Source organism: Notothenia rossii, assembly GCF_949606895.1.
Source record: "Notothenia rossii genome assembly, chromosome: 11".
Classification (NCBI taxonomy): domain Eukaryota; kingdom Metazoa; phylum Chordata; class Actinopteri; order Perciformes; family Nototheniidae; genus Notothenia; species Notothenia rossii.
The window spans coordinates 31,875,769-31,894,655 of record NC_136910.1 but is presented as its reverse complement, the minus strand read 5'-3'; the positions used below and the strand labels follow the sequence as shown (position 1 = coordinate 31,894,655).

The window sequence follows — 18,887 nt, the reverse complement described above, 5'->3', positions numbered from 1 at the left end:
TATTATCGCGGACTTTATGACAAGTTCCGCCCGCTGTGAAGCTTTTCTTGTTTCTATAGCAACAACAACTTCCTGTCATTAACGTAAACTCGCCATCAGAATAAAAGCATGCCAAATTACACTTAAGACATACAACCAGTGCTTAATTTGTAAATCATAAGGTGGCGGAACGCAAAGTACATATGACAGCTCAGGGATGACGAGACGCGTACAGGTCCCGGAACGTATACAGAAAAGGTGCTGAAAACAACATGAAAATGTCCACTTGCAACGCTGTGGGACTTACAAGCCTCAATTTCAAATAGTATCCATGGTATAAATGTTATGACGATAATTTATAATTTTTTAGGCTAGTAGGCCTACGCACAACATAGGCAAATGCCCACATCACCACAGGTGGGACTTCAGTATACAGCCAGCAATTAATTTCTCAACAGGTTTAAAGTGTAAAAAAATTATTTATTAGGCCTATTCAAAGATTGGCACGGCGGCCTATTAATAGACAGTATGTTTGCTCACCATATTTAGTTGTTTAAAACACCCCACATCACGAGCATGTCCGGATTGTCCTCTATCTCTTTTTTTCTGCTTTTACTGCGTGTGTCTGTGGCAGTTCTTTGTCCTTTGGCCACCCAGGACCTCACGTACGGGACTGGATTGAATTTAGCCAGGGGGGGTCCAACAAGATTTAGGAAGAGTAAAGATGACATGGTGGATGTGAGCAAAGAGCTACGGTTGGGAGTGCAAATCAAGTTCATTTGAGAAAATCCGCGCTCACATTCAGCACTTGCAATGGGAATGCTGTTGACAGCAACAAGTAACTCCATCAGCTCATCGGTGGTGTCTTTACCATCTGAGTCTCTGTACGTTCTGTAGGCCCGTATGACTGCGCGCGGGTTGGCAATGTTGAAGCGCTGACACAGTGACTCGACCTCAGTCTCTCCATACAGCGCACCTGCGTCCTCGGGCCAGTATTGTGCGTAAAGCACCTTCAACTCCTCAATGAACTTGTTATATCCAGTTTTATCTGGCATCCGGCCTCCTTGAGATAACATACGGTCCTCCAAGTTCTTGGCCACAGTTAGAAAAAACTGCTTGGGGTCGAGTGATCTGTCGCTTGATTTTCCTCCATTCAGCGTGATGCCATGGAAAGAGTTTTCCTCAATTCCCCTTTGGCTCAGTTCAGTGTAGCGACCTGGCCGATCCGACATGGCCTCAAGTACCCTGATTTCCCGACAAATTGACTTGTGTGCTGAAATGATGGTAATGTCTCGTTTTTGAAGCTCGACTGAGAGCTCAGATAATTCTTGCAATGCATCGCACATTATGCCTAAATTGTTCACAAACGCATGCGAAGATAAGCGCATAGCAAGCCCACTGTATGTTTGCTTTGTGACACTGTTACGGGAGGGATCTTCTGATGCAGTTTTGAAATGCTTGTAAAGTGCTGGGTAGTTCTTCCACACTGCTTCAACGGTTCTAAAACTTGATGCCACCCATCTAGTGTCTAAAATACGACCTATTTTGCATAGCTGGACATCCAAGCTCTCAGCTGACTCTCTCAGCTCCATTCGATTTTTGTTAGATGTGCTATACAGTGTCTATATCTTGTCCATCAATATTTTAAAGTGATTTATAGCACCCATCTCTTTCACTACGTCTGCGACTGCAAGCTCAAGCCTGTGGGCTGAACAGTGCCACACAGTAATGTTGGGGAACATGGCCTGGAGCCGACTCGCCACTCCGCTTTTACGCCCTAACATAACCGAAGCACCATCACAAGTTACTCCAATGAGGGTCTTAGAGAGAAAATCCTGTGTCAAATGCAGGCGCTCCAGAGCAGACAACAGTTTGTGGACAATACCTTGAGCAGTTAGATCATCTAGCTCTACGAGTTCAGTAAAAATGTTTGTAGGCTTGTCCATATCGGGCAACTGAGCCCTAAGGTATATTATCAAGCAGCTCTTTTTGCTTAAACTGGTTGACTCATCCAGCATTACACTGATTTTGGGAGTGCACTGTACTATTTTTTCAAACAGTTTTCTTTTCATTTCTTCAGAAATATGTTTCTGTATGTTTACACATGCAACATTGGAATGTAAAATTCTCCCCATATCGAGTCCATTTAATTCTTGGCAATCAATCTCCTGTTCGAAGGCATATGCGGGACGGTGGCGTTTAGCCTCCTTGTACGCCGTGCGAAATACGCGAGCTGTAGTGGCCATCTGTTCAGACTGACTATTAATTATAGACTGTCCTAAAGTGTCCACTTTTGCCTTTTCAAGAATGCTTGCTGCTGCTAGGTGAGCCTTGGTACGGGCATGTTCAAATACTTTTTTTCTGAGTGCGCGTTGCTGTTTTATAATATCTGAAGCAGATGAGGTTACTGTGCATAAAACCCACTCTTTTGCAAGTTTCATCCCCGACGTCTTCTCTGCCCCCAAAGTCCCCACCGCCTTACACGTTGTGCAACCCAAACCTGATTTTCCCCTAAAAAGCCAGGGATAGTAAGTCTGCTTCACTTTTAGCTGAGCTTCTGTCCAAACAGTTGTGCATCCCATCCCTGACCTGTCGCTGGACGTCCCACACTCTTCTACGCTCAATGCGCTCTCCTCTCCTACTGAATCTTCCTGCTGTAAGCCAGCTGATGTCGCGGTTCCGCTCGCCTCTTGCTCCGGCTGTTGTACCGGGCTAGTTGATGCCAGGGTACCCACCCGTTGCTGTTGGTGGTCCACCTGGCTGACGGTAGCTGGCTCCTGTTCCGGCTGGCGGTGAACCTGACCTGCTGCTGCCACGGTGCCAGCCTCCTGCCCAGGCTTGGCTAGCTGTCGGTTTGCTAGCTGGCTAGCTGTTGCGGCGCTAACCTCCTCCTGGTTTTGACCATCAACATGACCGCTGCAGCTGCCCTCGTCGCTGCTTGTGGAGGCTTTTCTGACTCGTTTTGAAGTGTCTATTACCTCTTCCTTCTTTTTGAAGAAAGACAGGATATTTAACTATCTTTTTGACATGCTTTCATTGAATCACCGTTTCTTCCTCTCTGCGACGTGCTCCTCATGTGGCGAATTTCAAAAGTGAAAGACGTTTGTCCGTTGGTCCAGCTTTTCAGTGCGTCAACACAGATCTCCGACTCTTTCAAATCTTAATCTTAATAAACGACATGAAATTCTTGGGATTTTTTCTGTAAATTAATATCTGCATATTTTATTTCATTTTAACCATTTTTTTTTTTTATTTTTTGTGAGAGGTACCGGATCTGCCCAAATAGGTGCCGGAACACAGGGTGGCCAAAATGAAGAGGTGCCGGATCCTGTTCCGGCAGGATCCGGCTCAAATTAACCACTGCATACAACTGCAACGAAAGTAACATACACAATACAATATCCTTTTCAATTTCAAAGAACACAAAGTGGGTTATTTACAGGTGTTGTTTTGTGTGGTAGTCGCTTTCATTGATGCGTTTTGCACCCCGGGCCGTTGTTTTGATATTTTTTTCGAGTGAAGGGGTGGGGGTCAGAGGGCCTAGGTAGAAAAGTCATGGCTCGCCACTGGTCAGACGGTGAACGCTATATGTTTATCAAGCGAAAATGTATAATAATAACTGTATTTATGAGTAAGAGATTAAAAAGAATGATATTTCTCCCTGATAGGCCTATTTGCAAGAGTAGGGTCAGCAGATACAGTATCTTAACAGATTGGAGTAACAGTTTAAATTCAATATGTTGTACTTCAAATCTGCATTAAATCAGTGTTTGAGTCTAACTCAGCATATTAGTTCCAGTGTCATTTAGTGTTCTATCATTGTTTTGATCAAATATTTATGAAATGCAACCTGTGTTTTGTTCAATAATGATAACAACACACAATGCAATATATTTGATTAATTTAAATGATTTAACAGCACTAAAACACTTTCTTGTCAACACAAAAGGTCTTTCTACATGTCTCAGGTCAGGCATGTTTTATATTTTACATTTTGCTTGTCAGCTCCCCCAGGTTCAGTTTGTGATCTCTAGCACAGCATGTGCAGGAAGTTTAGCTTCAAACAGGCAAATGGATTCACTAGAACGGGGGTGGCCAACCAGTCAGAGGTTAAGAGCCACATTTTTTCTATGTTACTGCAAAGAGCCACATCAAACACACAGTCACTGATACCGCTTGTTTCAGTTTTTTGTTTTCTGGAGACAAGATTTCAACCACGTCACTGATGCATTTTTGTGGCATTGGGATATTTATTTTTTAAATCCTCTGGAGCAGAGAGAGGAGCTGTGGATTATTGTTATTGATTAATGCATCAGTGTTTCTTAGGGTCAAAAACACTAAACTCACAACTTAAAATGAAAGCGTTTAGTTTATTTAATAAAAGAGCACATGTTCAATTTGAAAAGTGACAGTAGTTATAGATGATTTGCAATTTGGTGCTATATATATATATTTTTAAACACCTTGAATTTCAGGGGGGGCGCGGGGCTCTGTTGGCGGGGCGCAGCGCCCCTCCAAGAATATGGTAGAGGAAACACTGGATAGTGTTTAATCAACGATAGGTTTCCCCCCCCTCAAAGGTGATTGGTTCACTGCATCGCAGGTATTATTGTGATTGGCTCTTGGGCCACATCAAAATTAGACACGCTGTCATCCTCTCATACTGACACCTGACAACAAACATACACACGTAGGGAGAGCCGGGACGAAAGTAACACGGGACGAAAGTAACACGGGACGAAAGTAACGGAGCGATTTTATCCGAGCCCAAACAACTTTGACCGGCCAAATTACGTCAGAATGATCAGCATTCGATACTTAACAGACCTAGTAAATATCAGGTTTAACTGTCAGGAGTAGTGTTGTCACGATACCAACATTTTGGTTTCGATACCAAGTCAAGAATTGCGATTCCGATTCTTTTGCGATACTTTTCTTAAAAAAAGGGAAACAGTCTTAAATGTAATTAGTGTGCTTTATTTCACACCATAACCATAACACCAACTTTTAAACAATGTGAACAATAAATAAAATAAATGACAAGAATTCGTATTAAATACAATTAATACATTTCTTACAGACAGGCCTCGTGGTGTCCGTAGGCTTGGCCTCACTGTCAGAGATATAGCTAAAATACATCAACATTTAGCTTCTGGCGTCTTTTTTGTCAACAAGCCGAGGCGCAGCGGCAGTTGCACTCCCACTTGCAGCCATGCTTCTCGTTTTCTCACATGCTCTGGCAGCTAGCGCGTGCAAGAGAGAGTGGAGGCACTTGAGCGTGCTTGAGAGGGGAGGGACTGTAGGCACGGCTGCAGTGCAGGGATTGGAAGCAGAGCGCTGAACACACACGGCTCTTAATAAAACGGCGCTTTCTCACCTGAGTACTTTCCCCCGTCATTCTTAAAGTACCGATACCAATGAAACGGAGGAATCGTAACGTTTTTAACGGCAGAGTATCGTGGTATACCTTTCAAGTATCGGTACACCGTGCAACACTAGTCAGGAGTCAGTGTCTCTGCCCCAAACTCACACATATAAAATTCGATATGAACTGAAGAGCCGCATGAAACTAGGCAAAGAGCCGCATGCGGCTCGAGAGCCGCGGGTTGGCCGCCCACCCCTGCACTAGAACAAACCCCTTTATTAGCACTGAAGCATTTGCAAGCTATACTCACTTGAATTTCTAAGTATGTTTACAATATGAAGTAGGATGTAAGTACTTGGTTTACCACTGTCATTTATCTCCAGTCTGGACGACTCTTTATCTGCCGAGGTGTGTGTGAGAGCCTGACTGTATGAGTAGAACCAAAAGTAAAAATATTCATGATAGAAAATGGCCATCTTAAGCACCAGGTATTTTTAAATGATTGTATTAATGTTGGGAAAATACTGAATGTACTCTTCTAATATAATAATGGGTTTAATTTAAAACGCACTTCATATTTGAGTTCAAATCCCGAAGTGCTACAAGCAGTGAGCATGGAACAATATAAAACACTACACAACACGGTAGAATTTAATAAAAAGCAGTAAAATCAAACAATACAAAAATAAATAAAAGGGTAATATATAAATAAAAGGTCTAGGGAAAGGCTCTATTGAACAGATGGGCTTTGAGGTCTTTTTTAAAGGCCTCCACGGTCTGTGGAGCTCTCATGTGGTCGGGGAGAGCGTTCCACAGTCTGGGAGCAGCCGAGCAGAAGGCCCGGTCTCCCATAGTAGTAGTAGTACGGAGCTTGGTCCTGGGGGGTTTGAGGAGGTTGGCTTTGCTTGAGCAAATAATTGGTTCATTAATGTGTTCAATCAATCAATCAATCAATCAATCAATCAATGTTTATTTATATAGCCCAATATCACAAATGTTACATTTGTCTCAGTGGACTTCACAGTTTGTACAGAATATCAGTATGACAATACGACACCCTCTGTCCTTAGACCCTCACATCGTACAAGGAAAAACTTCCAGAGAAAACCCACAGTTTAAAGGGAAAAATGGGAGAAACCTCAGGGAGAGCAACAGAGGAGGTATCCCTCTCCCAGGACGGACAGACGTGCAATAGATGCCGTGTGTAAATAAATAAATAAATTGTTCATCACTTCAATGTTGCACTTGGTATAGCAGGTATAGGTGGGGTTTATTTAAATTACTTTATAAACTACTTAGTAGCTTAACCTGTAATAATATATGATAATGTATGGGTTCATTTATATTTTGTATTAATAATCTAAATCTGCAAAGTAACTAGTAACTAAGTATGTAAAATAGATGTAGTGGAGTCAAAAGTACAACATTTGCCTATAAACTGTAGTGGAGAAAAGTAAAATGTCAAAACGTTGCATTGTGGTGAATAAATCACTTCACTCAGTGTTTTTGGTAATGGCAAGTCGTAAACCGAGTCAACCCAAGTTGTGTCGGATCAGCATCCTTGGAAAAGCTTTTATAACACACACGTGTAGTGCAGACAACCTGATGTCATGACTGAACCGGGGATTTCCAGACATCTGCTCACTAGGATGCAGCTTTGTGGAGCTCTTAAGAATAGATCTGCGTCTGTGTTGGTGTGTGTTGCACATTTTTTCAGTGCTGTACATGTTCATACCTGCATGCACACACCGTATATGTTCTTAGATAGATTCAACTTGTAGTATTAGGAAAACAACAATGGCCCTCTGTAGATGGGATCAGCATGTAATTAGGGTTGAAGCTCGGGCACATCAGTTTTGCGAGATGGATTAACCTGTGCTGTGGTGACATGCCCGCTCCAGGATTTCCCCAGCGTTCACAGAGCTTTGTTTTGATGGCATGTGACTGTGTTTATGCTCCTGAAATGAAACCTTGTTTCTTGCCCACACACTTGCCTTAGTTCTGTCACTCACCGTAAACTGAGCTTCCTGTCAGCTACACTTGGCCCGCAGGCTTTAATTTTGATGAAGAGGTTAAAACCTCTTCAACACTATGATGTCCATTGTTATGTATGCTATGCATGTTGAGCGGAGTTCTCCATTGTTTCAGTCATTTGGAAAGCAACATCCCCATATTCCCAATCTTGCTTCTTCTCTTTGTCATTAAAAGGGCTAACTGAATATCTTCGGACAAGAAAAAAAAGTTGAAAATGTTACCTTGGGCTTTTGGAAGTTATAATGTGTTTTATTTTTAAATTGATTTTAAAAACACAATTATTGAGACAAGACTAATCAAACTAAACATCTCAAATATTTAGTTTTAGTTTAACGTGATAACATCTGACATCATCAGGGTTACTTCAGAAACTTTGGAAAACAAAAAGGTATTTTTTAAGAGGTTGGTCAATTTGCATCAGAGCCATACATTTATATCCATCCATCCATCCATCCATCCATCCATCTTCTCCCGCTTATCTGTGGTCGAGGGTAGCAGTTCCAGCAGAGAGCCCCAAACTTTCTTTTCCCTGGCCACATCAACCAGCTCTGACTGGGGAATCCCAAGGCGCTCCCAGGCCAGCGAAGAGATATAATCCCTCCACCTGGTCCTAGGTCTACCCCTTGGTGTCTTCCCAGCTGGACGTGCCTGGAACACCTCCCTAGGGAGGCGCCCAGGTGGCATCCTAACTAGGTGCCCGAACCACCTCAACTGGCTCCTTTCGACACGAAGGAGGAGCGGTTCAACTCCGAGTCCCTCCCGGATGACCGAACTTCTCACCTTATCCCTAAGGGAGACACCAGCCACGCTGCGGAGAAAACCCATCTCGGCCGCTTGTATCCGCGATCTCGTTCTTTCGGTCATGACCCATCCTTCATGACCATAAGTGAGGGTAGGAGCGAAAATGGCCCGGTAGACAGAGAGCTTTGCCTTCTGGCTCAGCTCCCTTTTCGTCACAACGGTGCGTTAAAGAGACTGCAGTACCGCTCCCGCTGCTCCGATTCTCCGGCCCATCTCACGCTCCATTGTTCCCTCACTCCAGAACAAGACCCCGAGATACTTGAACTCCTTCACTTGGGGTAAGGACTCATTCCCTACTTGGAGTGGACAGTCCATCGGTTTCCTGCTGAGAACCATGGCCTCAGATTTGGAGGTGCTGATCCTCATCCCAGCCGCTTCACACTCGGTTGCGAACCGATCCAGTGAGTGCTGAAGGTCGCAGACCGATGAAGCCATTAGAACCACATCATCTGCAAAAAGCAGTGGTGTAATCCTTAGTCCACCGAACTGCAGACCCCCCCCCCCACGACTACGTCTCGAAATCCGATCCATGTATATTACAAACAGGATTGGTGACAAAGCGCAGCCTTGGCGGAGGCCAACCCTCACCGGAAATGGGTCCGACTGACTGCCGAGGACCCGGACACAACTCAAAATGCTTTGGGAGTACAGAGATTGGATGGCCCTGAGTAGAGACCCCCTCACCCCATACTCCCGCAGCACCTCCCACAGTAACTCCCTGGGAACCCGGTCATACGCCTTCTCCAAGTCTACAAAACACATGTAAGCGTACTCCCAAGCCCCCTCCAGGATCCTTGCGAGAGTAAAAAGCTGATCCGTCGTTCCAAGACCAGGACGGAATCCGCATTGTTCCTCCTCAATCTGAGGTTCGACAATCGGCCTGACCCTCCTTTCGAGTACCTTAGAGTAAACTTTCCCGGGGAGGCTGAGTAGTGTGATGCCTCTGTAATTGGCACACACCCTCTGATCCCCCTTTTTGAAAAGGGGAACCACCACCCCACATTTATATATGATGGATAAATATGTTTGGAAGACATATAGACCGCTGTGAGGATTGAACTTGTACTTTGAATATGACCTATCAGTGACCTTTATTAAAGCAGTAAACCTCCTGTCTCTCTTCCCGACAGAATAACACCTGATTCCCTTCCAGAGACTCTGGTGTTTTGGCGGCTTTTCATTGTTCAGTATTCAAACAAACATCGAGTCATAATCCTTTTGGAAACTTTAAAGCTTTGATTAAGCATTTCACTCGTCTCACTGATTAATTGTCTTATTTGCTTTACAATCATGAAGGACAATCAACCAGTCAATAAGACTTTAAAGGAGTCAAAATAATCCTGTTAGTTTTAACGTTAGCTTCACAGCACAAAGAGATAAGGTTGTTGGGACTTTTCCCAGTTGCAGCTTAAACCCATGAATAATGTGAAAATATGTACAGGTCATTAATAAGCCTCATGAGATTACAGAAATATGCAGCATAAACACATGGGGGGGTGACGCCTCTACAGGAGACCAGATGAAACGCCACGTTTCTTTTATTAAAATGATATACTTCTCTTGGAGTGAAAATAGTAGGAAACATTGGGATAGTGTAAGAACTCAACAATATAATACATGACATATCGTGACTTTTTGTAGATATTGTAGCAGTACACATAATACATCTTGAACTTTTTATTTAAGTTCTGAATTTTGTACAGACTTACAAATTAAATAAGACATTTGATGATGAGTGATAAATACAACTATTAATAAATACAATACATACAGAAAATGCATGAATGGAGGATATATTCGGAAGATTTAAAGCTTCAATAACTCTGGCGTAGATTAATCAAATTGAATTTTAAAAAGCAGAAAACAATCAATTTGTGTGTGTGTGTGTGTGTGTGTGCCTTCAGAGATCAGTGTTCTTGTGTGAATGTAAAATTGAAGTTACCATTGCTACACAACGTAGATTCATATATGATCCAGTGCATTGTGATGAGCACTATATTAAAGGCCCAAAGCACTAAACTGTGGGTGGTCTGATATCAGATATAGAGAGTACAAACATGTGTTTCACAATGACTTGCAATTACATGATAGATGTATACACAATCTCTATGTTTGACATATGAAGTTTGTTTCTGGTCAACCTCAGGACAAATAAGCCTTATTCATCTGAAGGATATGAAAACTGTTAATAGAAGGATGCAACAGTTGTCCCCTCTGACATCCTGTCAGCCACAGCAGAGTGTGTCCCGCTCCAGCTTGTTTAGTTCTTAAAATGGCTTACTCAGCGACTCTGAACCTGAGGTGTACTAACAATCATAGGCTAATGGGACAGCTGACCATGCAGACTGCAAACTGTCTAATCAGCAAAACAGAAGACAAACAGTGAGTGACGTCACAGCGAGGAGGGAGTGTGACACACACTCAGGGGCTGTCATCACATGCATCTGAGAGAAGAAGACCGTTAATCATAAAAACAAGCAACATTATAATGTGTATACTTCACTGCATGACACTGATTCTCAACTATTTGATGTAAGGTTACATGAGGCCATGTTATAGTTTCCTCTTCTTAGGCTTCTTAGGATTTTCTTAGCTGCTGCTCAGTGGCTGTGGTTCTGCCCCCTTTGTTTTAGCAAGGGGCTTGAAGGTAACTATTTTGGACAAAGTAATGTTTAACCAATTAAAGATTATTTCATCAGCATACAAATGCACAGTTGGAAAATAATAATATTATTTATTGTCATGGCAACAAATAAGATGATGGTGCCTTTGTTTGTAGGTAAAGCTGCACAGCAACGGAAACGTTGGTCTGAAGAAGAGAGGAAGACACCAACAGGAAACACTAAACAAAGATCACCATTTGAAGACTGTACTGGCATCCAAAAATGACACAGAGTTCTGGAAGCGTCCTCGCTGTGGGGTCCCCGACTATCCCAGCTTAACACAGGTCGGCCCCTCTTATTATGATCGGAAGAAGAAGGGAGGCCTGAAGAGGGAGCAGCGCAGGAAGAGATACGCTCTGTTTGGAGGCCGCTGGGAGAAGACTGACCTCACATACAAGTAGGAAACACAAATATGGTCTGTTTGTACACTGCTACATCCAGCTGGAATGCAGGCGGATCAACATGAAGGTTGAGTTAATAAAGGGATGAAGGAAAGAAGCGGTGAAGGAAAGAAGGGGTGAAGGAAAGAAGGGGCGAAGGAAAGAAGGGGTGAAGGAAAGAAGGGGTGAAGGAAAGAAGTGGTGAAGGAAAGAAGGGGCAAAAGAAAGAAGGGGTGAAGGAAAGAAGGGGCGAAGGGGTGAAGGAAAGAAGGGGCGAAGGAAAGAAGGGGTGAAGGAAAGAAGGGGTGAAGGAAAAAAGGAAAGAAGTGGTGAAGGAAAGAAGGGGCGAAGGGATGTTGGTGAGGAGATTGGAAACAAACGAGGCGGTTGTGTTAGCAGATGTGGCCTTGCTCCCCAACCTTAACTAACTAAGTTATTAACTAATTAGCAGAAAGATATGAAAGATGCAAAAATAGTTTTCTTTGCCTTGCACAGACGTCTTCTCTGGTTGTTTTCATTTTGTTCTGGCAGCTACACCAGAAGAGATCTGCTGCCACACTGCAGACTGACTCAGCGCCCATACATCCTCACACAGGGGTCTGATCTACCAGGCAATGGGTACCTGGAATAAATTGTTCGATTTACAGTTTGGTTTATTATGGTTCAACTCAACAGGGACACAAGCTGCAACACAGCAGCACCCACACAGTGTATCACTCTGGTGTGGGAGGGTTGGCTCACGGTGGCAGAGGAGCTTGCCGGAGTTGCTGAGGTTTATATCCCATCCTGCCGGTTCATTCATGTCTGAGCTTGTCCACACAGCTGAACAACAAGAAAGAGCCCATTCTCCTATACCACGATTAACTCGTGAAATGACTACCATATACGCACACATACTCTCATGTTCTATTGATTTTTAGTATTTGTCTTGAAGTCTGTGCACCTGCAACGCGCTGGTGTTAAGAAAGGTTTCTTCAGATGACCTGAAGTGACCGTGTGAAGAAAATCAATACTGAGAAGTCTCCAGCTGTTTCAGAGCTACTGGTTCCCTGCTGGCATGCAGATTTGGACACAGGCAATTTAGAGGCTAGCTTTTTGCCACAAATGGTTTAATTGACACTAAACCCAAACGTGAATCCTTTCTTTTCTGAGGAAAAACTAAAGCCAAGGTATCCAGTGAGGCCGCATTATCAACCCATTAATAATACATCTTCATCTTTGAACATATGAATGAAACCCCACTATTCTCTAGACATACATTGAATGGAATATCAATATGAAGAGGAAGGCATTGGATTAAGCAACACGTCAACAATATTTTACTGTCCGTTTTTAAATAAAAAATACAGATCTTTGGTGTGCATCAAGATTTGTATTTGATTTGTTATTTATTTGACAATGGCAATACCGATACACAAACATTATTACACTGCAACAGTAATACAACAAACATACAGTATTTATACAGTATATATATATATACATATACGGTATATATATCTATAAAAACATATATTGTATGTTTTACAATACAATATATGTAATCAGATGTATACTGGGCACGTATATATACTGGGATATGGACACATGCACAGTGTGAATGGTTAAATACAGTAGATGTAATTAAATCAATAAATATTTGATCACAAAAGAAAAGTAAAAAGCATGCACTAAGGCTCACACTTTCTATAAACAATCATAAACAATCTTTATGTTTTTCACAACAGGATTGAGCATTTCCCCTGGCAGATGAGTGAGGGCAGGGTGCGGCAGGTCCTCCAGGAGGCCTTCAGTGTGTGGAGCGCTGTCACCCCTCTGACCCTCACAGAGGTCACCTCTGGAGAGGCCGACATCATCATAGACTTCAACAGGTAGGAGAGCCAGCAGCAGCACAGCTAAACACATTACATCTACACACATCACGGCTACACACAACACGGCTACACACAACACGGCTACACACCTCATGGCTACACACCTCATGGCTACACACCTCACGGCTACACACAACACGGCTACACACAACACGGCCACACACCTCACGGCTACACACAACACGGCCACACACCTTACGGCTACACACAACGCGGCTACACACATCACGGCTACACACAACACGGCCACACACCTCACTGCTACACACAACGCGGCTACACATCACGGCCACACACAACACGGCCACACACAACACGGCCACACACCTCAGGGCCACACACCTCAGGGCCACACACCTCACGCCCACACACAACACGGCCACACACAACACGGCCACACACAACACGGCCACACACAACACGGCCACACACCTCACGGCTACACACAACGCAGCTACACACATCACAGCTACACACCTCACAGCCACACACAACACGGCCACACACAACACGGCCACACACCTCACGGCCACACACAACGCAGCTACACACATCACAGCTACACACCTCACAGCTAAACACAACACGGCCACACACCCCACGGCCACACACAACACAGCTACACACCTCACAGCTACACACCTCACAGCTACACACCTCACAGCTACACACCTCACAGCTATACACATCACAGCTACACACAACACAGCTACACCCAACACAGCTACACACCTCACAGCTACACACAACACAGCTACAGAGAAAACAGCTACACACATCAAAACTCCACACAGCTCAACACAACACTGCTAAATACCTCAAAGTTAGACACATCACAGCTACACACAACACTGCTGAACACCTCACAGCTACACACAACACAGCTACACACCTCACAGCTACACACCTCACAGCTACATCTATATGTATCTACAGTATATGTATGTATATATAAATACAAAGGCTGTTTGAAGAGAAACCGTAGCATACAGGGAATTTAGGACAATAAATGTTTTGTTCTTTTTTTAAATATGTATTTGGTTTTTACAAGGACAATGCAAATACATCATCATCACTGAGACAAGTGATTTTATTAATTTAAACACAAGCATGAATCTTTCTCTCAGGAAAACCTAAAGCAGATGTATCCAGTGAGGCAGATTACGATCATGAATGAATGCAGCGACAGTGCCTGTTTGGCAGCGTTATTGAGAAGCCGCCTGCAGCTACACCTTTTATAAGCGCAGATGAGTCATTTTGGCATTTGGTTTACGATACTTTCACGTGATATCATATTTTTGTTTCTTTGTGCTCCCACATTACAGTTTCATAACTACTGGCAAGCCCTTCTTTTTCTCTGAGGCACAGCAGTGCTTTAAGATAAATGCTAAGGTTGAGGAGGGGAGGATAAAGAATACATCTGTTACCAAGCCTTCTGCCTGTCTGCCCTCCCTTTAGCAAAAAGACAAAATATACAAAGAAGGTCCCTTACCTGGCAACAATACTTTTTATATTATGTTATTCCTACAAATACATATTTAACATGGGCCAAAGGCCTGCATGTGTGCGTGTGTGCATGTGTGAGTAGATGCCACCTTGTATGGAAGCCTCTTTGGAGGAATCAGTGCTTGCTTGCATTGAGAGTTGTTTTGAATGGTGGTGATAAGACTAGAAAAGCATTTCGTACATTTAACCAGTCTGTCAGGTGTGTGAAAACTGGACCAGTATTCCAGGTTCTTAAAGGATGGGTAATAAATTAAGTCGAACACCAGAGTGAATGAAGTGAATACTGAGATTTTATAAAGGAAAAAATATATATATTGGCACAGGAATAAACAACATACTTCTAAATAAAGTGCTTGACACTTGGGTGCACCCCAAATCAAAAGAAAATAGTTCTTTGATCAGTTCCTGTAAGGTCCTCTAAAAATTCCTACCACTGGTAGTGGAAAGATGAGGTATTCAGGTCGTCATTGGTAGCTCGCCATCCCCCTCGTCAGGGAGAATAATTTTTTTTTTTTATCTTCAACACATGTGCATCAAATATCATAACTGTGCAGTGCTAATTTATCAATGCAATTATACAACACATTTAGATACCATAATATGGAAAACTGTTGCATTGTAAATAAAAGATTCATTCTACATGCACTACTAAAAACACACTGATGTCAATAACCATGAAATCATGAAATGTAGATCAAGATAAGCATTTAAAGTTTAAACATTAATGCTCAAAACATTGTAGTAAACAAAATAAATGTCTAGTGCTTATTAGCACTGTATAGTAATACAAACTATATAGCTACTGTAACTATCAACCATAACTCATATTAGCAAAATGTAACTGAACTCTCAAAAGAGCTAGGTGGCTAACACACCACGAGGCCCGCAGCATGCATGCAGCAACTAACATGTAGCATGTAGCGTGTTGCTTCAATCACAGAGGAAAATAAAACAATGAAAACTCCCGCTTTCCAAAGCAGCTCCAACCTCCAGCAACAGCCTCAGAGATTGGTCCACCACCGCCCCGGTAACTTTCAATTTGCGCTGTTTTTTGCATATGATGATCAAAAGTGTCTCCGTTCTTCCAGCGTGACGCTGCTCCCTCACACACACGTCCTCAACGTGCCCTCACTAACCTGAGTGAGGAGGCTGGACTTGGCGGATTTTAGTCCAACTGCAATCATGATTGCATTATGAACCAATAAGCTTTGTTAACCTTGTAACCTTGGTTTATCCAGTGAGTTACACCCTCCCCCCTTAAATATATGCACGCCCCTGTGAATGCTAAAAGGGCTGCTGGGTAACTGGTTCTGTAACCGCATTAGGAGTGTCTGTAAACCAATCTGTACTGTTACGATCATTAAGAGAGTTAACAATGGCAGTACTCAATCCTTGAAACAAGGAAGTAACAACAGAAACTAGTGGATTTCCAAGCTCAGGATAATGAAACCGACGTGACGGCTCACGTTGTCTGAGGGATCTCCTCACAGGATTATTTGCTTCTGTCTGTTCCTCTGTCTTTCCTTGACTTGACTCCATCTCCTCATGAACAGTTGCCTCGTCTGGATTTGTTAAGTCTTCCACAGAAGGGAAATCCGCAGCTTCCAGTTCAGCAGGAATTACTTCTACAGGTTCTGAACTGGCTCCAGCTGAAGGAACATCAAGTAGGTCTCGAGGTAAGTTTTGAATTTCCATTTCAGGAATGATTTGTGGATCCAAGTTTTCTGTTTCATTGAGTGTTGGTGTCTTTGGGTGCTCATCTGCTCGTATGACAGATGTTTCATCAAAGATGTTACCCTCTTCATCCTCCCTTTCTGGTGAGTCATGCACACTCAAACAACTTTCTCTTTGAAAGTGATGACCCTCATTTTGTATTAATGCTTCTGGAACTGAACTCGCATCGACACAGAATGGTTGCGAGTTCGTAGGTCTATTCATGTGTTCGCCTGTGACAGGTACTCGGTTGCGTTTTGGTACTTGATACACTTTGACAAACCTCCTGTCAAAAACATCTGGTATAGTGTACCAGCTGTCATCATTGTCGGTGTCTGAAGCAGACGGTTCCTCATCCTGTTGGATGGCACTTTGCTGTCTTGTTCTGGGTTTCTTGGAACTACTTTTGGTCTTTTCTTCCTCTTTTTCAGTTTCAGGAAGAAATCTACAAGGTAGTAGAAGGTCTCTGTGTAAAGTCCGGTTTGCTCCTTCCTCCCTTTCAGGTTTCACAGAGTAAACAGGTAAGTCTCCCATCCGTCTGTTAACTACATAAACTGTAGGTTCCCAACGATCTGCCAATTTATGTTTGTTTCGCAGCCAGAGATTACGAACCAGAACTCTATCTCCAACATCCAGTGTACATTCTCTGACAGCTTTATCAAATCTCTTCTTGTTTTTCTCTGCAACCTTGTGAGAGTTTTCTTTCGCAACTTGATAGCTTTCTTCAAGATTAGATTTAAGGTTCCTCACATATTGAGAGTGTGAGTGGGACTCTTTGTCTTTTACTGCCAATCCAAAAGCTATCTCTATGGGTAGCCTTGGCTGTCTCCCAAACATTAGCTCATATGGGGAAAAACCAGTGACGTCATTTCTGGTACAGTTGTAAGCATGAGTGAGAGGTAGCATGAGTGAGAGGTTTGACATGTTCTCTCCACTGTGCTTTCTCTATGTCCTTCAGAGTACCCAACATGCTGAGTAGTGTTCGATTGTAGCGTTCAACAGGGTTTCCCCTGGGATGGTAAGGACTTGTTCTCACCTTCCGTATGCCTGCTAATGCACATAGCTCTTTAATGGTATGAGACTCAAAGTCTCGACCCTGATCGCTATGTAGGCGTTCAGGAAAACCATAATGGACCAGGAAGTGTTCCCACAAGGTTTTAGCAATGGTGCTTGCTTTCTGGTCTCTGGTAGGAATAGCGACAGCATATTTGGTAAAGTAATCTGTAATGACAAGTATATCTTTTGTGTTTCGACTGTCTGGTTCTAATGATAGAAAATCCATACAAACCAACTCCATTGATCTGGTGGTCTGGATGTTCACTAATGGAGCAGCCTTTTCCGGCTGGGTCTTCCTTCGAAAACATCGCTCACATGTTTTCACTTTTCTCTCAACATCAGCAGCCATCTTCGGCCTGTAGAATCGTGATCGGGTAAGTTCCAGGGTACGTTCGATCCCTAAATGTCCCATTTTGTCATGGAGATTTTTGAGAACCGTAGTTCTTAGAACTTCGGGAAGTACAAGCGGAAATCGTGTTTCTCTCTCAGATTCACATGTCCGATACAAAAGGCCTGATTTCATTTGAAACCTTTTCCACTCTCTGAGAATCAGACGCATTTCAGGGAATTCTGCTGTGTAATTTGCAGGTAAGATGTTGCTGCATTCCATCAAGCTTAAGACCTTACTGATGACAGGGTCTTCTCTTTGAAGTTTTGTAAGGTCAGACTCGCTGTATTTTGGCACTGTAAAGACTCCCTCATTTGACTCATTCTCATCAAAGATAGCAAGACTTTCTTCAGCATTAATGACAAGTGATTCTACATAGCCAAAGGAAGTGGAGTGCTCCTGACTGAGTCCAACAGTGTGTCTTTGGCAAGTAGCTTTAGCAATGTCTGGGATCAAGAGCTCAAATTCTTTCTTGAATGCCAACAGCTTGGAGGTGAACCTGCCAATCCTTTGGCTTTCCTCTTCTGAAATGGCATTATTTTCCAGTGCACCATGGGGTAGTCTAGACAGACCATCCGCATCCATATTCTGCTTACCAGCCAGATATTTGATGTCAAAGGTGAATGTGGATAATGCAGCAAGCCAACGGTAGCTTGCAGCATCAAGCTTGGCTGTGGTAAGTAGGTAAGTCAACGGATTGTTGTCTGTAACAACAGTAAAGGAGTTGCCATACCGATAGTCGTGAAACTTTACTGTAACTGCCCACCTAAGGGCTAAGAACTCGAGCTCGTGCGCTGGATACCTCACCTCGCTGCGAGAGAGTCCTCTACTAGCATAAGCAATCGCACGCATTTCTCCGTTCTGCTCTTGATACAAGGCAGCTCCCAATCCTGTTGTGCTGGCATCAGTGTGGAGCACATAGGGACGTTTTGGGTCTGCATAACCAAGGACAGCGGACGATGTTAGTTTGTGTACTATGTCCTCAAAGGCCTGCTGACACTCTTTATTCCAGCGATCACCAAATGATTCTTTTGGGTTGAGGTATTTACCATCACCAACGCTGACTTTGACCCCTTTTCGTCGAGGTGGGTAACCTGCAGTGAGGTCGGTTAAGGGTTTGCCTATATT

General features: G+C 43.3%; 1 protein-coding gene across 3 annotated transcripts in view; it reads left to right on the top strand.

Moving 5' to 3' along the window:
• Positions 1-18,887, top strand: part of LOC307024896 (stromelysin-3-like) — a 71,286-nt gene that overhangs the window by 26,888 nt on the left and 25,511 nt on the right. For all 3 annotated transcript variants that reach the window (XM_079659361.1, XM_079659362.1, XM_079659363.1), the window contains 2 exons: positions 10,959-11,239; positions 12,950-13,093. In XM_079659361.1, coding sequence (XP_079515487.1) covers positions 10,959-11,239; positions 12,950-13,093 — 425 coding nt within the window. The remainder of the gene's footprint in view (positions 1-10,958; positions 11,240-12,949; positions 13,094-18,887) is intronic.